Source organism: Jaculus jaculus, chromosome 12 (genome assembly GCF_020740685.1).
Source record: "Jaculus jaculus isolate mJacJac1 chromosome 12, mJacJac1.mat.Y.cur, whole genome shotgun sequence".
In the NCBI taxonomy this organism is placed as follows: domain Eukaryota; kingdom Metazoa; phylum Chordata; class Mammalia; order Rodentia; family Dipodidae; genus Jaculus; species Jaculus jaculus.
The window spans coordinates 41,149,248-41,173,743 of record NC_059113.1 but is presented as its reverse complement, the minus strand read 5'-3'; the positions used below and the strand labels follow the sequence as shown (position 1 = coordinate 41,173,743).

General features: G+C 38.9%; 1 protein-coding gene across 3 annotated transcripts in view; it reads right to left on the bottom strand.

The window, feature by feature from the left end:
• The window catches only part of Myh10 (myosin heavy chain 10), a 164,288-nt gene that overhangs the window by 75,300 nt on the left and 64,492 nt on the right, over positions 1-24,496 (bottom strand). For all 3 annotated transcript variants that reach the window (XM_045131555.1, XM_045131556.1, XM_045131554.1), the window contains exons 6-10: positions 20,646-20,738; positions 5,240-5,303; positions 2,755-2,853; positions 641-784; positions 51-146 (exon numbers count right to left, since the gene is read on the bottom strand). In XM_045131555.1, the coding sequence (XP_044987490.1) occupies positions 51-146; positions 641-784; positions 2,755-2,853; positions 5,240-5,303; positions 20,646-20,738 (496 nt within the window). The remainder of the gene's footprint in view (positions 1-50; positions 147-640; positions 785-2,754; positions 2,854-5,239; positions 5,304-20,645; positions 20,739-24,496) is intronic.

Genomic DNA, 24,496 nt, shown 5'->3' with positions numbered 1-24,496 from the left:
GTTTAACCCCACAAAAGAAACATAAATAAAATTAGTATCCATCAGTTTACCTGTATTTTCTGGCATGGAAGCTTGATCAGTATTTCTCTCCTTTTTGAAGGAAATATTTCCAAACTGCAGCACCGAAGATACTACTTTAAGCATTGCTTTGCATTGATAAGAAGAAAAAAATATTAATAAATATAGTCTATCAAATTGTAACAGAGACATATTCTAAGTTATTTCGTGGCAACACTTGGCCCCATATAACTTTTGGGAAAGCTGTGTCTTTAGGATTTTATAAAACTAAAGGTGGTTCTTATTTGCTTCCCAATTTTTTTATTTTTATTTTTAAATTTTTATTTATTTATTTGAGAGCGACAGACACAGAGAGAAAGACAGATAGAGGGAGAGAGAGAGAATGGGCACGCCAGGGCTTCCAGCCTCTGCAAACGAACTCCAGACGTGTGCACCCCCTTGTGCATCTGGCTAATGTGGGACCTGGGGAACCGAGCCTCGAACCGGGGTCCTTAGGCTTCACAGGCAAGCGCTTAACCGCTAAGCCATCTCTCCAGCCCCCAATTTTTTAATTCAGGTAATTGACACCAAATTTATAAGCATTATGACAGTGAGGATTAGGATTTAACGAAATCACACATACACAGAATCTCTTCATGAGAGAAGCCCATTATGTGCATTGCTTCCATAGTCTCCTGAAAATTATCCTTGTCTTGCTGTCCAGGAATAGGAATATAGCCATTGGAGAGAAATCTGTAGTTATTAAAACCTTCAAGGAGTAAATCAGCTAAAAGGAAATAAAATGAAATAAAGTTTAGTAAGTGTCACTAAGAGACCAAAGCATCCCTCCATACAGACTGCTGACAGCTCACAGGAGAGGAGAGGTCTGCCACCCATGCCACCACAAGCACACACTTTTTCCTTTTGTACATACATGTAATGCACATGCATGCACAAAACCCTCTGTGCCAGTGAAGGAAAGAGGTGATGATGCAAAACCTTGAATGGAGTTCTTAGGATGGTGATTTAAACAACTGTCTATTTGAAATTAGATAGCCAAGAAAAGAGTACATTTTCCAGATAACTTTAAGACTTAAATATTTTAGCTATCTTTCTCTCCTTTTCTTGCATGTGCATGTGTAGTTTGTGAGATGTGGTGTGTGCCTGCACGTTTGTGTGCAGCTGCATGCGCCCTGTGCATGTGCATGAAGGCCAGAGAAGCATGTTTGCCCTGTGCTAAACCACCTATTTCCTTGAGAAGGAGTCTCACTGTGAACCCAGAGCTGCTATATTTGTGAGCCCCCCAAATTCTCCAGTCTCCATTTCCAATAGGACTGGGGTTATATGCATGTATGGAAATACCCAGTTTTTTATGTGGGTGCTGGGGAATTGAGCTCAGGGCAAATCAGGCCTTTATGCTTGCATGGAAAGTACTCTTACCGATTGAAACATCTCCCTAGCCCCTTAATCACCTTTTTGAAGGAAAGTTTTAAAATTCATATTCTGTACTCTTATCAAGTGATTCACAGCAAACATTCTGGGGTCTATAGCAACATCACCATAAAACATCCAAGAAAGAGCTGATATAGGTTAGGACATAGACCAATCAAATCTGAACATTATATAAGCCCTGAAGTACTTTTTCCAGGCCAGTTTGTAATGCTGGGGATTGAACCGAACAGGGTCTCCTACATGCTATGGACATACTCTACTAGTGAGAGATAGTTCAGTCTTCCAAGCCATTCTTCTCAGTGATTTTTGTTTTGTCTCAGTGACTTTGTCCTATTCCTATGCCAGAAGGTTACAATGGATATTACCAATAGCTACTCATACCATAGGGCCATGAAATAAGGAAAACTTACCTTCGGCATGTATACTCAATGATACACAAGAATGTTTCTCAGAAGTGATCAAAATAGATATGACTATTTATCCCAATGACAGATGCACCAACATGCTCTTTGTTTTCTTTTTAACTGGCTTTTGCTCTCCTGCATGGATCACTCCTATCCCCCAAATATTTTCTGTTTTACACTGAATTTCTATCAGGAACTCTTTGCTTTCTTTCTTTACCTCCTTTCAACACTCATCTGATCACTTCTTTGATTCATTCCTACTGCAGAGTCACTGTTGGAAAGCCTGACCGCTTTACTTTCTTTTCATGAATAATCTTGAAATTTTGGCCCCTCCTTGGCGATTGCTCTATTTCTTGATCAGTTTTTTTCTCTTGTAGGGGTTTCTCTATTTTTGGGATTACTGCTTTTACAGATTGTCTGTGGTTAGCAAAGCCTCGAGTCCAGGTAAGGAAAGGATGACTGCATCACATTTAATAATATACAATAAATATAAAGGACACTGAAGATGGGACACAGGATGAATGAGAAAGGTGCATATCTTCCCTATCTGTAGTATTCAGCCAGATTCTCACCTCAGCTAGAATTCTAGTTTTTATCCTGCACCACCTTAAGCTTCCAGTCCTTGTGCTTAATAGCAGTAAGTAATAAATATCCATCCATCAACTGATTCCAGTACCAGTGTAAGTAAAATATACATTTACTTGTAAATCTAAACTCACATTTTCTATCCCTTAATGTACTTCCCCCACGGCATGAATGTTCAATTTCATTTTCATCCTTATGGCTGAATCAGCTAGGGTGTGCATACGTAAAACTACTGTCCTCTCTTTCAAAAAAAAATTAATATTAAAAAAGATCTCAACCAATTGTAGAAGAAAGAAGAAAAACCTTTGTTACTTACACTTTAGGTGTTCTCCTGCGCCAGATAGCAACTGGTAAAAGATATGAAAAGTACGCTCATCTTTTGCTTGACGAACAGCACGGGACTTTTCTAGAAGGTCTGAGTAGAGATGATTAAGGATTAAATTACTAAAAGGAGGTTCTTTTCTGGTGTCTACATATATTTAATGTGTAAAATTTACTTCCTGGGTATATGTCAACTATGCTATGGTGAATCATACTCAAGAGTTGTAGTTTGTATGTGAGAAAAAGAAAACATGTGAAATTTATGTTTCTTATTGGTCTTCTAGAATTACTTGGTGTGGTAGTTTGAATAAAGAGCCCCCAATATATTCAGTGGATTTTTTTTTTATTAGTTTGTAGTTTGGATCTGCAGCCACCTGGCTGGAGAAGGTGTCACTGGGCAGGTCTTAAAGTGTGGTGGTGCATTTGAAATTCCAATCTAAAGATATGCAAAGTGCCTGAGTTCCTCCAGTAGTTCCAGAAGTGTGCTGTGTGCCTTTTGGCTTGGGCTTCTCTCTCTGCTTGGGCCTTTAAGAGGGGACCAGCTTCTTCTGCCATTATGGAACTTCCCCTGGATCTGTAAGCTTCAATAAATACCCCTTCCTCTATAACTGTGCCTGGTTTGGAAGTTCATCTCAGCAGACCTAAAGTTCTCTGCAACCCTTGGCTAAGAGGGAGCTTGAAAGATTACAGGGTCCTTCTCTCAACCCCCTCTTCCACCCGTCATACTCTACTGTAGACTGTATTCAAAGAGCAAAGTGCTGACAAGGAACTGTAAGCAGCTACTAAAAATGAAGTACAGTTGTTTAACATGGGAGAAGCCCTATAGTACCAGACTATCACACTTTTATACATAAGGACCAAGACACTAAGAAATTAGTAAAAACAAAACAAACAAACAACACCACCAACAAAAACCCAGCTAATTAGCAGTAGAACTAGAAATAAAAAGCATGTGTGACCATTCTGCTCTATGACTAGGTGCTTGTTCTCCATCTATAGTGTTTCAGGTTCCTCTCCCAAGTGCTTTGAGATGCAGTTGTGACCAGACAATAGCTGCGACTACACTAATCATGGGCTTTCTGCTTTATGCAGAAGAACCTAGGGTCAGTGCCTAAAGTGTGTGGCTGCCTAACCACGTGATTGTCCTAAATCAGCATTTCCATGCTAGCAGCCTCTGCATTTCAGATGAGTGCACACCCACCTGTGTATTCAGAGTTCAGTCTGCTGGCTTGGGACCCTCTGTGCAGTGTCCAGATGCTGCTGCACTGTCTCCATGAGCCCACAGGCATGCTTGGAGCTCATGGGATCTGTTTCACTGCTTGGCAAGATGGATGCCTTTTGGGGGGGTGGACCTTCCCTGAGGCTACCAAATTAATTCTGTATATGCCAAATAACCTGAATTTAAGTCAAACTATCTCAATTCTCTACATTTGGTAATACATACATTTTAATGAATGATGCTGTAACAGAATAGTATAAATAAGGTTAAATGTTAAGTTCATTTCCTTGACATTTTTAACTGCTTATGTTGTCAATTTGCCACTCCTTGCCTTCCAATTCAGAGATATAAAAATCCAATGAATTTCTATAACTGAAGATTAATCTAACAAGTGGTATATAATTGTTACCTATCTTTCTTCACAATCAGAGTCCTGTCTATTTTTGATCACACTATTAAACTTTTGTTGTTGTTTGAGATGGTCTCCTGTAGTCCAGCTTAGCTTCAGACCAGCTCCAAACTCATCATGTAGTGAGGATGACCTTGAACTTCTGATCTTCCTGCCTTCACCCACTGAATGCTGGGATTAAGAAGTGTGTACCATGAGTACTAGGGATCAAACCCAGTCCTTTGGATGCTAGACAAGTACTCTATCTTCACTGAACTACATGCTCAGCCCCCTCAAATTTATTTTAAATATATTTCTTTTTTAAAATATATATGTATTTTTTATTGACAACTTCTATACTTACAGGCAACAAACTATGGTATTTCCCTCCCCTCCCCTGCTTTCTGTATTTATTTCTTCAGGCCATTCTATACATTTGATATTTCTTAGGAGTATCCTATGTAATTAACATTTTATTTCTTTTCTCTAGCTTTATTCTATTAACACAACTGAAATCATTTTAGCACCATGATTCCACAAGACTTTAGCACTGAGTACAGGTGCATCCTATGACAATCAAAAGTAAATGGTAAAGGTAGGCAAATACAAATACAACTGCCGAGAAGTTGCAGACAACATCCATCTAAATACTGTGTACCACTCTTCACACACCAGGCCCATAAGTTGTGGCCTGGTTTTAAAATCTCTACACTTTGTGGTTATATTCAATAGCTAAAGGTACCTGCACAGGTCACAATGTCTCTGGCCTAAATTTTACCACAGGATTAGGGGTGTGGTATCACAAATGGTTGCTGTGAGGCTGCAGGAAAATGGCGCCGTTATTTTGGATTGTGTAATTATGAAAAAGGATACATGTTTCAATGTTGGCCCCAACAATATAGCCAGTTACATCAAAGTTGATTCGAATAAACTTCCCCTGAAAACAAATTAAGGAGAGAAAAATGAAGATAAATAATGATGCAAAAGACCTGAGCACTACATTCAAATAGATAATGTGCCTGCCAATATCCACTGGCTATAGAAATGGACCTCATATATGAAGAAAGGCTTCATCAATATCAAAATGCAGCCATAGGGGAGACTACCTTCTTGGACACAATAAAGTTAGAAACTGTTAAGAAAAGGAGAGTAATGAACTTCAGCAATTTGAACTTAAAAGTTTTCTAAATAATCTGAGATAAGAGGTTTAATGGTCTTAAAGGAAGACTACTGCCTAAGAAGAACATGAAGAGATCATAATTGTTACAAGGAACAAAACAAAATTACTTCTTTCAAAATGCCAGGTTTTTTTTTTTTTTAAAGGTATGGTCTCACTCTATTCAGATTGGTTCTATGAAAGTTTTTCAAATTTCTAAGGAATATTTGACTTCTTCACTCTATATCATTGGGAAGAAAAGGCTGGGAATATAGCCCCATAGTAGAGCATGTGCCTGGCATGCACAAGACCCTGGGTTCGATCCCCAGCACTTGCCCCTCTTCCCTCATGCAAGCAAAGAGAAAAAGCAAAGAAAAAACAGTGATCACTTATTTCATTTTATAAAGTTATTACATTGATTAAGATAGCATTAAAAAAGCAAAATAAAAACAAATGTGGCTATAGCTTATCTATATTTATAAGATATAAAAGCCAAATCAAACATTTTACCAAACAGAAATATGAACAAAGATCAAGAGCTTATTCTAGAACTGCCGAGTACCAATATTAGCAAACATACTATTACTATTCATCTCATGTCTAATAAAGGTCTTAGAGGTCATCTCAGAAAATTAATTATAAATTTTTGGGGAAATGGAAAGGACTTTGACTAGTTGCAATTTTGGCAAAGGTGACAGAGCTAGAGAACTACTACTACTTGATTTTAAAAATCTATTTATCAGAACAGTATAGCATTACTTTAAGTAAAGAGATCTAGATCAGTGGAATAGAGGCAGCCCATACAGGTAATGTCAAATAAAGGCAGTAAGATTAAGAAAGAAAGGGTAGGCTTTTCAATAAATGGTGCTAGAAAACAATGCAACCTGAAACAAAACAAAAAGAAACTAGACTTCAATATATGCCACAAATTAACTTGGAATACACTATAGAACTCAATGGACTAAAAGTAGGTAGCATCTCAAACAAGAGTATGTGACTTTAAATCAGACAAGGATTTCTTAGAATGCAAAAAGTATAAACCTTAAAATTTTAAAAAACTGATTAGGTCGTATTTGTCAAAATATAAAACTTTTATTATTTTTCCTTCATTATTATTTACTTATTTGCAAGGGTTGAGTGAGTGAGTGAGAGAGAGAGAGAGAGAGAGAGAGAGATACACACCAGGGCCTCTTGCTGTTGCAAACAAACTCCAGATGCATGTGCTACTTTGTGAATCTGGCTTTATATGGGTGCTAGGGAACTGAACCCAGGCTGATAGGATTTGTAAGCAAGTGTTATTAACTGCTGAGCCATCTCTCTAGCCCAAGCCTTCTATTCTTAATCTAGGTGTGATGGTACATGCCTATATTCCCAGTTTTTGGGAGGTGAAGGCAGGAGTTCAAGAGTAGCCTCAGTTACACAGTGAGGTGGAGGCCAGCTTGAGCTATGTATAACAAACTAAAAATCTCAACACACAAACAGTCTATTCTTCAAAATGTAAAGTAAAGCCAGGCGTGGTGGCACATGCCATTAATCCCAGCACTCAGGAGGCAGAGGTAGGAGGATCACCATGAGTTCAAGGCCACCCTGAGACTACATAGTAAATTTTAGGTCAGCCTGAGCTAGAGTGAGACCCTATCTCAAAAAACCAACCAAACAAAACAAACAACAACAAAAAAAGTAAAGTAAATGAAGAGATGCTTCAGACTGGGAGAGAAAAATCTACAAAACACATGCAGTATGTATAAAAAATTCTCATAACTCAACCACCACCACCTGCAGTACCCTCTCCAATGAACCAAACTTACTAAGGTTAAGATTTACATTTCAATGGAGACTATGGTATAAATCAACTATTTCAAGGCTGTTCACTAGCACAGAACACTCAGCATTTTTCTTCCATAGAGAACTTGTGAATTAAGAGCCACATAACAAAGATGACAATGAACTTGTTTAGATAGTTTTATGGTGGAGGGTCAAAAGTTTTGTTTGAGTATTTTATAATGGGAGAAAAATGTTCGTTCTTTTAAGAAAGGCTCTTGTGGGCTGGAGAGATGGCTTAGCGGTTAAGTGCTTGCCTGTGAAGCCTAAGGACCCCAGTTCAAGGCTCGGTTCCCCAGGTCCCACGTTAGCCAGATGCACAAGGGGGCGCACGTGTCTGGAGTTCGTTTGCAGAGGCTGGAAGCCCTGGTGCGCCCATTCTCTCTCTCTATCCCTCTATCTGTCTTTCTCTCTATGTCTGTCACTCTCAAATAAATAAATAAATAAAAATTAAAAAAAAAAAAGAAAGGCTCTTGTAACATCATATAACTATTACTTTTAAACAAATAACTACAGCTGGGTGTGGTGGCTGGCACATCCCTTTAATCCCAGCACTTGGAAGGCAGAGGTAGGAGGATTGCCGTGAGTTCGAGGCCTCCCTGAGACTACATAGTGATTCCAGGCCAGCCTGAGCTACCGTGAGACCCTACCTCGAAAAACCAAACAAAACAAAACAAAAGTAAGGCTATGTCTTATTTATACTTAATTCCATTTGTTAACAAAACTACTCTAGAGTAATGGTCCTTAAAACACTGCAATTGACTTCAACTTCTAATTTCTTTCTTTCTCTCCCTCTCTCTCTTTCTTTCTTGGTTTTTCGAGGTAGGGTTTCACTCTTGTCCAGGCTGACCTGGAATTCACTATGTAGTCTCAGGGAGGCCTCGAACTCATGGCAATCCTCCTACCTCTGCCTTCCAAGTGCTGGGATTAAAGCCATCATGCCCGGCTTTTTGTTTTTGGTTTTTTTTTCCAACTTCTAATTTATAAAGAAATTTATATCTACTTTGTTCAAAAGACACAACATTCTGGACTAACAGCTATTCACAACAATGGTTTTAAGAACTGTTCTTAATTCTTTTACCAATAGGCCTTCACTTACAGCTGCCTGTGCTTTGTCAGAATGTAGTCCTGAATATTTCAAATTTCTAACAACTCCTAATTTTGTTGAAGGGAAAACAAAACTATAAACCATTTTCATTTCAGATTCATAAGCATCAATTAAAATGGTCAATCCAAAAAAATCTTTTCATTTATACATCTAGTTTCTTAAAAATTATATATATACATACCTTCAGCATCTGTTTACTTGTTCATCTTATCACACAGATCAGATACACAAAAAATACAAATCAAACTTATTTTTACCACTATGTTCATTGAAAGTTGGAAATAGGCTACAAAAGATAGTGTTCAGTCAGTCTTCTTTCACAACCTTTTTTTGGGGGGGGGGGGTTCTCAAGATAGGGTCTCAGTCTAGCTTGGGCTGACCTGGATCTCATTTGAACTCATAGCAATCCTCCTACCTCTGCCTCCAGTGTGCTGGGATTAAAGGCGTGCGCCACCATACCCAGCATTCACGAGAGAGAAAGAGGTAGGCAGATGGTGAGAGAATGGGCGCACCAGGGCATCTAGCTACTGCAAACGCATATGCCACCTTGTGCATCTTGCTTTAACATGGGTACTTGGACTCCAATCTGGGTCCTTTGGATTTGTAGGCAAGTGCCTTAACTGCTAAGCCATCTCTCCATCCCTTACAACTTTTTACATTATTTTGAGAAATATGATAGGCAAATAGAAGAATGACATGAAGTTAGTACAGTAATCTCCCTGGCAATCCTTGCCATTAAAAAAAAAATTATGGGGCTGGAGAGATGGCTTAGCGGTTAAGCGCTTGCCTGTGAAGCCTAAGGACCCCGGTTCGAGGCTCGGTTCCCCAGGTCCCACGTTAGCCAGATGCACAAGGGGGCGCACGCGTCTGGAGTTCGTTTGCAGAGGCTGGAAGCCCTGGCGCGCCCATTCTCTCTCTCTCCCTCTATCTGCCTCTTTCTCTTTCTGTCACTCTCAAGTAAATAAATAAAAATGAACAAAAAAAATTAAAAAAAATTATGTAGTTATTATTTGAGAGAGAGAAAGAGGAAGGGAGAGAGAGAGAGGGAGGGAGAGGGAAAGTAAGAGAAAGACCGGGAGTGCCAGGTCCTCTAGCCTCTGCAATCGAACTTCAGATACATGTGCCACCGTGTAATCTGACTTACCTAGGAACTGGGGAACTGAACCTGGATCCTTAGGCTTCACAGGCAAGTGCCTTAATTGCTAAGCCATCTCTACAGTCCAATCCTTTCCATTTTTTTTAAAATCGTTTTATTTATTTATGAGAGAGAAAGAAAAAATGGGCATGCAAGAGCTTCCAGCCACTGCAAACGAATTCCAGATGCATATGCCACCTTATGCATCTAGCTTATGTGGGTACTGGGGAATCAAACCTGGGTCCTTATGCTTCACAGGCAAACACTTTAACCACCAAGCTATCTCTCCAGCCCAATCCTCACCATTTCAATTTTCTTTTTCTGAACTGAGAATTTAACCCAGGGCCTCCTATATGCTAGTTATACACTCACCCAACTGAGCTATACATCAAGCTACTATTTTATTGTATGTATGTATGTATTTATTTATTTATTCTGGCTTTTCAAGGTAGAGTCTCACTCTAGCTCAGGCTGACCTGGAATTCACTATGTAGTCTCAAAGTGGCCTTGAAATCATGGCAATCCTCCTACCTCTGCTTCCCGAGTGCTGGGACTAAAGGGGTCCAGCACCATGCCTGACTATTTTATTTTTTTCAAAGCATAGTTGATAATAATTGATAAACAATGAACCAATTCCTTGGATGATGAAATAGCAAAATATTTTGATATAGGGAAAAAAATAAGATCACTAATACCCTTTATGCATCTTAGATATAGAAAATGGTCTAATGGGGTTGGAGGGATAGCTTAGCAGTTAAGGCGTTTGCCTGCAAAGCCAAAGTACCCAGGTTTGATTCCTCAGGACCCACATTAGATGCACAAGGGGGCACACGTCTGGAGTTTGTTATCAGTGGCTGGAGGCCCTGTTGCGTCCGTTCTCTCTCTCTCTCTTTCTCTGTCAAATAAATAAATAAATAAAAATAAGGAAAATTGTCCAATGGATTGAAGCTAATTATAAGACAATGCATTTATTCTGCTTTAAAGATAAGCTTTTTTTTTTGTTACTGAGAAGACTCATAAGAAGAAATAAAGTTAAACCATTAGTATATCTGAGCAGTTAGAATTGTTCAAATAATTCAAAAACTAAAACTGGCCAGGTGTGGTGGCACATGCCTTTAATCCCAGCACTTGGGAGGCAGAAGTAGGAGGAACGCCGTGAGTTCGAGGCCACCCGAGACTCCATAGTGAATTCCAAGTCAGCCTGGGCTAGAGTGAAACCCTACCTCGAAAAACCAAAAACAAAACCTAAAACTGGGTGCTCATGTTATAAATGAGGATTAAATTCTTCATAAATTTTAAACAGCTCTATCAATATATCTATCTATATATATATATCAATATATCTATATAATAGCTTACTGAGTTAACTATGAATTGCTATTTTAAGAGACAGTAGTCAAAAGACAATGTTATTATTCCAAAGCTACAGAAAATACATTGCTAAAAGAACAACCCAAACAAATACTTTCTCAAACTTCTCACTTCAACATGGGTGTGGAAAGGTTAATCAAAATCATCTGGGATCAACTATTCTTACTAACAAAAATATTTCACTTAAAAAATTAATTATATTCAGTATCACAACTTTCTAGCTTTTACCAACATATCTGGCTTTTGTAATGAGTGTATAACAAAGTACTGTTTAAGTAAAAATAGAACTACTCTAGGATACATTTACATCACACCTGGGTATATACCCAAAGAAAATGAAATTAGTATACAAGAGATACTTTTATTCCCATATTTAAAAAAAAAAAATACACATATGGGCTAGGGAGATGGATCCATGGTTAAAGCATTTGCTTGCAAAGCCTGCTGGCCTGGAACTCACAAGTGCAGGGACTAAAGGCGTGTGCTACATCAGCCACTCTCTCTCTCTCTCTCTATTTGCCTTTCTCCTCTCTCTCAAATAAATAAATAAAGCATATGTGCTGGGCATGATTGCACATACCTGTAATCCAGCACTTGGGAGACAAGGTAGGAGGAGCACTGTGACCAGCCTGGGACTATAGAGTGAATTCCAGGTCAGCCTGGGCTAGAGTGAGACCCTACCTCAAAAAAACAAAAACAAAAACAAAACAAAACAAAACAACAACAAAAACAACAACAACAAAAACCCCAAAACCACAAACAAACCATATGAAACATATAAAATGGAAGAAAACATGTCATTTTTAGAAAATGATGGATGGAACTGGAAGTTATAAGCAGGACGAGCCAGACAAAGGAAGACAAGTATGAAATGTTTTCTCTCAGATGTGGAAACAAAACAAACAAAAAAGATGTGAAAACAGGACAAAGTTTTATTTATTTTTGTATTTTTATTTATTTACTTAAGGGGGGGAGAAAAAGAGAGAGAGAGACAGAGAATGCTCTGAGTCAGCACCTCTAGCTGCTGCAAATGAACTCCAGATGCACGTGAAACTTTGTGTATATGGCTTTCATGGGTCCTGGGGAATTGAACCTGAGTCCTTTGCTTTGCAGGCAAGCACTTTAACCACTAAGCCTTCTCTCCAGCCCCCAGTGGACAAACTTTTAAGCAAGGAGAGAGGGGAAACAACTTGAGCAGAAAGGGCTGAAGGGAGGGTGGATATGCTCAAAGCAAAATATGTGCAAATATGGAGATAATTGGCACAATTATTACAACTAAATAATTATTAGAAGATTAAAAACATATGCTATTTTCTACTCCCTTTTTCACCACTTCAGATAGAATTTATAATTCATCAAACAGGGCTGGAGAGATAGCTTAGTGGTTAAGGCGCTTGCCTGCAAAGCCAAAGGACTCAGATTTGATTCCCCAGTACCCATATAAAGCCAGATGCACAGAGTGGCAAATGTGTCTGGAGTTTGTTTGCAGCAGTTAGAGACCCTGGAGTGCCCATCCTCTCTCAAACAAAAATAAATCATAAATAAAATATTTTTTAAAATTCACCAAATAATTCTTTTTTTTTTTTTTTTCTGGTGTTTTGACATAGGGTTTCACTGTGGCCCTGGCTAACCTGGAATTCACTATGTTGTTTCAGAGTGGCCTTGAACTTGTGGTGATCCTCTTCTACCTCCTGAATGCTGGGATTAAAGGCATGTGCCACCATGCCTGGTTAAAATTTTTATTTGAAAATTGATAGTTATTTACAGATAACTTTTAGGTCTAACAACTTAAATTTATTTTTCCCTATTTCATGGGAAATGATATTAGAGTCAAAGGAGAAAGGGAGGAAAATTAAGGCTTTGTCTTTCAGAATAACTAACCTATAGGAAATGTTTCAAAAGAATTCAGATTGCTCAGTGGTTAAGGTACTTGCTTGCAAAGCCTGATGACCTGGGTTCAGTTCCTCACTACCTGTGTAAAGCCAAACAATCCAATGGCACATGTGACTGAAGTTCGCTTGCAGCAGTAAATGGCCCTGGTGTGTCCATTCTATTTCTCTCGTCTCTCTCAAATAAACAAATATAATTTTTTTTTTTTAATGATCAACATTTCTGGAAGCTTTTCTGAAGTGGTTACAAAAGTCTCGGTAGTAAATAAACCTAGATTAATTGTTAGTTATTAACTTAATAGTGGGTAAATGCAAGTTTACTTCAAAATCTGAGATTATTTTTCCCTCTCCTAGATTGGTACATGAGCTGTATTTTACTTTAAAACACTTTAGGATAGACTAGGTGTGATGTGTGTTCAGTTTTAGGCTTCATTCTAGAGACAGACGCTTTCCCTAAACTAGGAAAGCCATTTTTTGAGTCACTAACTAGCTGTAATCCAAAGGCCAGATGGCTACCTTAAATATTTCCACTATCCTGCCTCCAGACCACTCTCAAAGCTTTGTTATTAGTAAAGTGAGTTTTCATGTGAATTAAGTGGCCTTGTTACTTAATATAATAGATGTCAGAAATTACAAGTATAACATGAGAGGCATCAAGACAGGATTGCCCAGAAATACAATGATTCTCCCCACCTGATGTGAACAGACTTCACACTCTAAGCAAACCAGGAAATCTAGCTGTTTAGAATACCACTGAAGCCTTGGCTCTACAATGGTGTGTGCAATCACTGATCTGTGGATACTGGTTAGCTGGTACAGACTGTACCCAATCTCTGATACTGTCACATGTACCTCTGTTGATCTTTCAGGGACAGTTCTGATCAGAGGACTTAGGTTTGTCATGCCTGCTTGCTAACAAGTACATGTGATGGTACAGAATTGTGACATGTTTTCATTGTAATCCAGAAGTCAAACTGAGAGAGGACACCTAAGCCTTTACCTTATTCTAACTACTGGAGGCAAATTATGCACCAAAAGGCCCAGAATGGTTGGGAATTTCAAATTGGCACAGATCAGCTTGGAAGCAGAAGAAAGAATCTATGCAGATACAAAAAGCTCTGAGAGATGCGTCTGCTGATTCAAACCACCATTTCGAAATTGAAGTCTGTTTGAAAAGTTTCATTATGGGAGACTCGTTTTACATAAATCCTTTCCATCTGGAATGCATTTTACTTCTCATAAACAGAGTACTGGACTAACTGTGCACGATTATTTTCATACGATTAATGCTCTCCTGAAGAGTCCCCATTTTAATACAAACCACATGCTAGCATCTTTGAAAGAAAAAAGACTTGTCAGGAAATTAGTCGGCTATATCAGACCAAAGAAATGGAACCAAATGGCTTCTAAAGCTTAGTTTATAATTTAAAATATTTTCACTGCAAGCATGTGGCTTGTAAATGATGACTGCATGAAATTTTACTATATACAACTCATTTTTCAACATCATATTACACATTCAGGATGACACCAAATCTAACTCACGACCCAGATTGTCGATATGACCTCACCCATGCTCCTAAAACAGGAACATGCACATTCTCACAGGATCTAAAACAGGGGGAGTTCAACTGTACCTCAATGGCATGTCACCATAAACATGGTACAGTTAAAACCAAAATGAAGGTGGCCTATGAGGCCAAAAAATTTAGTTTGCTCACAAATGTATTCCCCAGGTCTAGAATGAATGGCATTTAGTGGGCAACCCACATTTTGTCCAAAAGAACCCCCTCAAAACATCTATTACATATTTGCATGTGCAAGACACAGTGCTGGAGCTAAGTATGCAGAGAAAAACAGGGCAGACAAGGTTATGGCAGAGATTTCATATTCTCCCAGGAGGGATGACAGTCAAATTGGCTACTCACTGATAAACTACAAAGGAAATATATACACATCATTGTGATAAGGGAACTGATAACTGACCTCCTCAGGTATAGGTTTAGACAATTAGGAAGTTTGGAAAGGGAGAAATATGGACATATCTGAAACACATTCTGGGAGTTTAACCAACTGGACTCATTTTCAACCAGGACATAGGTCAAGAGAAAAAGGCCAAATTTCTAGGTATTTCATTTTCCCAGGTTTTTGTTGTTTTTATTTTGCTTCAAGCTTAAGCAACTGTTTGATTTATTGACATAAGACATAAAGGAACAGGGCTGGAGACACGGTTCAGCAGTTAAGGTGCTTGCCTGTAAAGCCCAAGGATCCCAGTTTGATTCCTCAGTACCCACCTAAACCAGATGCACAAGGTAGTGCATATATGTCTGGAGTTCACTCGTTGCAGTGGTTAGAAGCCCTCGTAAGCTCATTCTCTTGCTTTCTCTCTGACTGCCTTTTTTTTTTTTTTAAACTCTCTCTCTCAAGTAATTTTTAAAAGAAAGATATGCAGGAACAAATTTTGAAAGAAGAAAACTTTCCATTTAAAATATAGTAGATGTTAGCAATCTTACACACCCAACCCTATGAATAAATCAACTGAACAGCAGAATTGTCTGACAAAATAAAACAAAATAAAAGCTTAATGATTAACTGAACAACAACAAATCAACAATCAAAATTTAATTTAGAAATGAGTCACCACCAGTTACTTTTTTATTTACTTGAGAAAGAGAAGAGGGAGGGAGGGAGGGAGGAAGGGAGGGAGGGAGGGAGGGAGAGAAAGAGAGAGAGAATGAATATGGGCACACCTCCAGCTGCTACAAATGAACTTCAGATGCATGCACCACCTCGTACATGTGGCTTATGTGGAAACAGAACCTGGGTCCTTCGGCTTTGCAGGCAAATGCCTTAATTACTATGCCATTTTTCCAGCTCCACCACCCACCACTAGTTATTTTCAAACACCTTAAAAGCCAAAGTTTGGAAATACCCACAGAGAAATAATAAAGGGATATTTTAACTGTATTATTCAATCAGTGGAATTAATTAATCAAAAAGAATTAGCTAATTCCTTCCAGTAAAACTCCTAAAATAATTCTTGTTTCAGCAATATGTTGCTAACAGTTTATAATAGCAGAAAGCTCCCAAACTCGTTTGTTTCTGGGTGTGTGTGTGTGTAGGGCAGAGGACAACCAGGACAATTTGAGGTATCAGTCCTTGTCATCTACCGTGTTCGTGCAGCGTCTCTTGTTTGACACTGTGTTCACCATGCTAGCTGACCCATGACCTTACAGGCAATCCTCCTGTCTCTACCTCCCTTCTTGCCTTAGAAGCAATGGAACTATATACTAATTACAGCATCTAGCTTTATTTAATGGGGTCTGAGGATCTGAACTCAGGTATTCAACTGAATCATCTCTTCAGCCTTTAATAAAGTGTTTATTAAAAAAATTTAATACTATGTAGGGGATGGATCAATGGCTCAGCAATTATGTCACTTGCCTGTAAAGCCTAGTGACCTGGGTTCAAGTCTCCAGTACCCATATAAAGCCAGATGTGCAAAGTGACACATGCATCTGGAGTTTATTTGCAGTGGCTGGAAGCCCTGGAGCACCCATATTCTCTGTCTCTCTTCTATCCTCTCTGCTTGCAAATAAAAATACTTTAAAAAATATGTAAAGATGACTTTCTAGGAATTAAAAGACTCAAAGCCAACAATTTGAAGGTACTTTTGTTTCTTGGTTGAATAAAGAGCTATGCCTAAGAATATTGCTTTTATTTAGTCTTTTCTCTTTTAAAATAAAGATCAGTCTTTGATATAGTACATAAAATATTTTACATGGAAGGTAGTATCTCAGCTGAAATGGAGTTTGTTAAGAGTTTAGATAGCTGACTCCAGCTCAATTTCTATAAGCTCTTTCAGGATGGCTATCAAACAACCTAAGAATTCTTCACCACAGAACATGAAACAGGCACCTACCAGAACTATCTGTATCAATCTATTGCAGTAGAAAGCCCAAGAAGCAAACATGAAAAAAACCCATGTGCGACACTGCAAATAAACTGCAGAAAGTGTTGCCTGGTTTGGGTTGTAATTTTCAGAAACAATGTAGAGCAGGGTGTCACAACTTTAGCATAAATGACATTTGGAGCCAGGTTAATTCTGTTGTGGGAAGTATTCTGTGTATTACAGGATCTTTACAGCACTTCTGCTGGCTTCTACCCATCAGATGCCAGCAGCACACCACTATCCTTCCCACAACTGAACAAACAAAAGGTCTACAGATACTGCCAACTTCCTCTGGTAAGCTCCCAATTAAAAAACATCAAGAATGATGATGATCACAGACGAACCCCTCGTATGTTAGCAACAATGGAGATCCTTTAAGGATTTGGGGTAGCAAGCTTGCAATATAGCTTCAATGATCCCCATCTGTGGCACCCACTGTTTGCAATCCCAGTGTCAGAAGACTACAGGAGTGGCTGGTGACTTCTAAGGCAGGGTTGCCCTCATTCTTTCTCTCTCAGACCCCTCACTCTGAGGTGAAGAAGCAGCTATGTCATAAGGACACTCAAGCAGCCTAGAGGAGAGGCTTCCACTAACAGTTAAAAGGAAGTGGAACTTCCTACTAAAAGCTGCCAGCATAAGCCTACAGGAAGACCCTTCTCAATCAGGCCTTTTGTCATGTACATAACAACCTCAAGGGAGACTGAATCAGAAGTACCCAGCTAGGTCACGGTTGGATTTTGGTCACCCAGAAATGGTGAGAGAATAAATGTCTTAAGCCACTAGTTTCTAAGGTCATCTGCTACATACCAACAAATAATAAGTACAGAATTATGTATTTTCTAAACATAAAAATGATAAGTAGAAAGAAACATTCCCTGGTAAGTGAAGAAACCTTTACCATTTAGCAACAGCCAAGGGACATGAATATGACTTAGTAACAGTTTATTTTTTCCAGTCAAAAACAAGATAATGGAGCTGGAGATTAAAGGCACTTGCTTGCAAAGCCTGCTGGCCTAGGTTTGATTTCCCAGTGCCTGTGTACAGCCAGATGCACAAAAGTGCACATGCATCTGGAGTTCGTTTGCAATAGCAAGAGGCCTTTGTCATAAATAAATAAATAAATATCTTAAAAAATAGCAGCCTGATGTGGTCATGCACACCTTTAATCCTAGCACTCACAACCTTTAATTCCAATGCTCAGGAGGCAGAGGTGGGAGGATCACTGTAAATTGGAGGCTAGAGTGAGACCCTACATTAAAAAAAAAAAAAAAAGTTTCTCTGAATTTAGTGTGTGGTTTGGGGTGTTAAGATGAGAAGAGATGGGTTACTTGAGTAATATGGTAAAATAAAGGCTTTTCCATGAAGTAGTGCTTGGCAATCTTCATGAAGAACCACATACCAAAAGCAGGAAGCTCACTGCTTCTCTCAGCAACGACACAGCCACTAAACACAGAGCTCCTCAGCAGGAGAATGTAAGATTTAATTATGCCTCAGACTCCATAGGGGTGACCCAGGGGAAAGAGGAACTCTGGCTCAGCTTCTTGGACCCTCTATCAATCCTGGCATGAGCATGCTTCCTACTGACATAGGTATTCTTATCCTGTTTTGTACATGCAAGGATATAAAATAATTACTAGTGAATAGTGGCTTAAGTGAATCTTCAAATGTATATTAACAGAAGCAAACAAAATTCCAATAAGGCAGATCACTATTTCCTGTATAATTTGGAAAGCATTCAGCACTTTCACTATTGGATAGTATGACAGGCTAAACAGTGTCTCCTCAGTTCCACATGTAAAAGTCCTAGTACTAGGATTTAATACTTCAGGATGTGACTGTATTTGTAGACAGGGTCTTTTGAAAAACGTCACTTATCTGTGTATGTGTGTATGCTCATGTGCACATGCTCAGGTATACCATCCACCTCCCCCCCGCTCTTTGGAGAAGGGGTCTCATAGTGGCCTGGTAGGCTAGGCTGGCTGGCCAGCCAGTTCCAAGGATCTGCTTGTCTCCATCTTTCCAGTGCAGAAATGATAGACGTGTGTCACCATACCTGGCAATTTTATAGGGTTCTGGAGATCAAATTCAGATCCTCACACTTATGAGGCAAACAATTTACCAACAAGCTATCTCGTTAGCCCTTGAAAGAGCCTTTAATTTTTTTTATTTATTTATTTAAGAAAGAGAGAGAGGGAGAGGGAAAGAATAGGCATACCAGAGCCTCCAGCCACTGAAAAAGAACTCCAAATGCACGTGCCACCTTGTGCATCTGGCTTACATGGGGTCCTGGGGAATTGAACCTGAGTCTTTTGGCTTTGCAGGCAAGTACCTTAAGTGCTAAGCCATCTCTCCAGCCCGAGAAGTAATATATAAAGTCCTTAAAATGGGTCCAACAGATAGATGTCCTCATATAAAAAGAGACTGGAACATAGCCACATATAGAAGGGAGACTTAGTGAAAACACAGGGAGAAAGAAGATGGTCACTACAAGGACAGAAACCCATATGGACAACAAACTTACTGATGCCCTGATCGCAATCCAGCCTTCCGAACTATGGGGAATTTTTTTTTTTTCTTTTGGTTTTCAAAGTCAGGGTTTCACTCTAGTTCAGGCTGACCTGGAATTCACTATGTAGTCTCAGGGTGGCCTCAAATCTGTGGCGATCCTCCTACCTCTGCCTCCCAAGTGCTGGGATTAAAGGCGTGCGCCACCACGCCCGGCTGAAAAATTTTTCTGTTGTCTAACCTACTCAGTTGGAGGTTTTGTTACAGCACCCTTAGAAACTAATACTGATGACTTTTGGACTACCAGGCTTCTGAACAACTGCATTCTTTCCACTAGCCATGGAAACTATGCCACCAGAATATTTACATGTGGCCCATGATTATACATGCCTGGTTTAAAAAACAATGTCCTAATGATAATATGTTCTCAAAAAATTTCATCAGGGCTGGAGAGATGGCTTAGCAGTTAAGCGCTTGCCTGTGAAGCCTAAGGACCCCGGTTCGAGGCTCGGTTCCCCAGGTCCCACGTTAGCCAGATGCACAAGGGGGCGCACGCGTCTGGAGTTCGTTTGCAGAGGCTGGAAGCCCTGGCGCGCCCATTCTCTCTCTCTCCCCCATCTGACTTTCTCTCTGTGTCTGTCGCTCTCAAATAAATAAATAAATAAATTAAAAAAAAATTTCATCAAAGAATGGTTAGAATTGAAATCTCTTATCCTGACTTTTTAAACTTCCAATAATACTTCAAAGGAGGAAGAAAAAATGGTAAGTCACTTTAAACAACTTAAGCAGATATAACTGAATATTAAAGTCTCATGGATAATAGGATAACATCCTTAGCTAGCCAAACTAAGGGAGAGTTTTCAATAAATCAATGTAGTTTAATAGCTAAGAAAACAAACTTGAAACAAAAATAATATGAGTGAGAAGTTATTCTGAAGTTCATATTCTACAGACATAACAAGATATGAAAAGGACAGCTTAATGTATCAGATAATAGCTTCCATATTATGCCTCATTGATATGCTAGATACTCAACATGTATGCCACTTAATTTCCACACCAGTCCAATAGCAGGTATCATCACCAAAGATAAAGAACTAAGTTCAGAGAATTTATGTAATGATATCTCCATATAAATATACATAACTATATATAATAAATATAATTTTTTCACATCTTTTTCTTTTAGTTAATATATGGCTTCTAGGAAAAAATGTCACTAGAAAATTTTACTACTTCTACTAATTAGCTTTTTCTTAAAATCTAAGAAGAAAATCAACTTTGCTTAACCATTTAACTAGAAATTTGAAGCATTAAAAGTTTCTAGTGCTTTCAGACTTACAAAACGAGATGAGTTGTCATTTTTCACAGTCTTCGCATTTCCAAATGATTCCAGAATTGGATTTGCTTGCAAAAGCTGCCGTTCAAGTTCCCCCTAAAAGACAATAACACAAACACACATACACATACATACACACATATAAATAAAAACAGATGTTACTTTATGTCTTTGTTTTAGTCTTCATGGTGGAAAAAGCAACAAAAAACTGCCCCTCTTTCTGAGCGCTTTCATCCTGTCACCATCCAATGACCTCTGTTGGTTCCTTGTTCCTGGTTAGAATAATGATTCTGCTACAGAAAAACAAAATCAGATTCCAGAAAGGGATCACAGGAGAAGAAAATGTTACACTGAACAGAGATCTATTTAAACTAGCCAGAAAATTGTGAAATGAAACCTACCAATTAGTTTCCACAAAATAAAAGTTAGCATGACAGTTCAGTGCAGTATCATGCTAAGACCATATTAATAACACTTCTGTTAATTCTTACTATTTTACATGAAAGACTTCAGGTGGCTAATTTAATAACTCCCACTGAATTGGCATGCATTTCCATTTTTCCCAGGGCTTTCACATAGCATTGCAAAGGTGTACAAGCACAATATTCTCACCTCCACTTTCAAAGGACAGCAAAGATGGCAAGGTACTCACTTGCTCAGATTTAAAACATTAATTAAGTGTGGCACACTTGACATTATGCATGCTTTAGTTAATATTTATTATATACAAATTAGGCCATAACAGATTTTATAAGCAAGGGATATTTAACATAATAGAAAGTTGCATGGGAAAGCATTAAATTATTTCTAGCCAAGAAAAACATAACAAAATGATGTTGTATTTCTGGAATGTAATTTTGGAATTATTACTTCTGACCTCATAAAAGTTGGGAGTAGATGCAAATAAAGTCTCATGTCTCTAAACATGGATAATTTCTTTTCACTGGTTCTTTTTCCCATAGCTCAGTCAGTATCATGTCAAAATAATGCCATGGAAATGGCTAGGTGAATGTGTCATGAAGGATCCTTATAGGCACCACCATAGATTCTGGCACTCCTGGGTCCCTGCTGTTGGTTTTACTACACTGATCCTAAAACATTCCAGTACTGTTAAGAGAAGGAATGCTGGTGAGCCAAAGGCAGTCCTAAGACCCAAGTTGAAGGATCCTTATAGTCACCACCATACACGCTGGCACTCCTGGGTCCCTGCTGTTGGTTTTACTACACTGATGGCGTCATGATATTATTTCTGTCTTTTACTGGAGCTGTGAGTTTAAGTAAAAGTCTCAGAAACTCAGAATGAATCACACAGTTACTACAATAAAACCTACAATCCTGATCTTACAATTAAGGAAAGACCCTGAAATGATCACATTTCTGGGTGAACAGTATCATAGTTTTATAAATAGTACTCATATCTCTTTATTGCATTATGAAGGCATTTAAAAACCATCAGGAAGGTTGGGCATGGTGGCACATGCCTTTAGTCCCAGCACTTGGGGGACAGAGGTAGGAGGATCACTATGAGTTCAAAGGCAGCCTGAGACTACATAGTGAATTCCAGGTGAGCCTGGGCTAGGTACCACCTTGGACAACCCCCCAACCTCCCCAAAAATCCCATCAGGGAACAATGGACCATTTACATTCTTAGTAGAATTTGACAGGTAACTGATAAAACAAATTATCACCAGGCGTGGTGGCACATGCCTTTAATTCCAGCACTTGGGAGACAGAGACAGGAGGATCGCCATGAGTTTGAGGCCTCCCTGAGACTACATAGTGAATTACAGGTCAGCCTGTCCTAAGCAAGACCCTACCTCAAAACAAGAAAGGCTGTGAATGAGTGAAAACATAATTTAAATTGTTTATAATAATGACCAATGTATTCATGACTTCACAGTGGCTGTCATGATCTGCACAATATTGAACCCCAAAGCATGTCATTATGGATAGTAGAAGAGGGCAGAAATAAGCCATGGAAATGGAAGCAGAAAGAAGGGGTTCAGTGGAAAAGGAACTAAAAGAACATAATGGGAGGGGATTATGATCAAAATACATTATATTTATGTATGACAATTGTCAATAAAAGAATTATATGTAGGGGTTGGGGATATGGCTCAATGGTTAAAGGTGCCTGCTTACAAAGCCTGCTACCCTGGGGTACAATTCCCCAGTATCCACATAAAACCAGACACAAAAGTGGCACACGTGTCTGGAGTTGGTGTGCAATGATAAGAAACCCTAGTGTATCATCTTCCCCAACAACCTCTCCCAACATGTGCAAGTAATGTAATTAAAAAAACTTAGATTAAAAAATGTAAGTATTTAGAGTCACATAGTCCCTTAAAGGTCTACAAATCATGAAGAAAACTGTATTTCTGTGCTCATTATATGGTGTGTAACACACCTTTGCCACATGCTATTGGATGAGTTTGAAATAGTTAAGGAATTGTTTCCTCGAGCTGGATGTGTGGTGCACACCTTGAGACCCTGCACTTGGGAGACTGAGGAGGCAGAAGGATTGCTCTAAATCTGAGGCTTACAGAGTGAGTTCCAAGTCAGTCTGGGCTAGAGTGAGATCCTGCCTAGGAAACAGATAAGAAACAACTGAATTGCAATAACTCTGAATACACTTAAAACATTAAATTGAGTATTTAAAGTGGGTAGACTAAATAGTATGTGAATTCTTTTGCAATAAAGTTGTTTCTAAAAAGGATACCCCCCAAAATAAATAATATGAACAACAACAACAAAAAAAAAAAATCCTGACAAAACAGACCAGAAATGTCTTCCTTCTTGGAATCCAAACGATTGTCTAGTGATGTAATGCAATAAATGTAGCTCTGGGGAACCAGGTTAGGTTTGGCCTACAGAGATCAATGTAATTTCAAAAATAAGTATAATTTTAAAAAAGAAAAGAAAAAGTGCCCTTGCAAGTGAATCTGGGTTTTGCACCTGCAGGTTTGACCAAGAATAGTTCAAAAATATTCGAGGGGGCTGGAGATGGCTTACTGGTGGCATGTACCTGTGAAGCCTAAGGACTCATGTTTAATTCTCTCCAAGTCCCATGTAAGTCAGACCCATGCTGATGCAAGGGCACAAGGGTGCACATGCATACAAGGGGGTACAGAAGTCTGGTTTGATTGCAGTGGCTAGATGTTCTGGCACACTAATTCTCTCTTTGTCTCTGTCTCTCTCTTTCTCTGTTTCACATTAAAAAAAAAAGGCCAGTCTGTTGGGCTTGCATCAAATATATATACATGTTTGAGGGAAAAAAGTGTGTCTGTTCTGAACTCCTCCTCATTATTCCCTAAACAATACAGCACAATGATTTACACAACATTTATATTGTGTATTATAGGTAATATAAGCAATCTAGAGGAGATTTAAATTATACAAGATGATGTATATAGGTTATATGGAAATACTATGTCATTTTATATACAAGACCTGAGCATCTGAGGTACGAGTAAAGAGGGATCTCAAGCACCAAGGAACACCCATACAGATTTGCCACACTGTAAACTATTACTTTAAGGCAGTCGTTCTCTCAAGAGTGAGAGAGTCACAGACAGGGGCACCCAGCAGAGAAAACTAATGTCTGGTAGAATACTCTCCAGAGGTGACCATTCCCTGCTATGCTGGTGGTTATCATAGTCCTCAAGTGAATGAGAGAAGACCGAGAACCAGCTTTTAATATTTCTAAAAGAATCACTACAGCTACTATTTGACTGGACTTGTGTAAGTGTGGCAAAGGCAGCAGTGGGGGCTGTATGCATGGCTGACACATGCAGTAAGACATGCAACTCAGCAGGGACAGAGGAGCCACAGCATCCCTCTTTAGGAGAACTTGC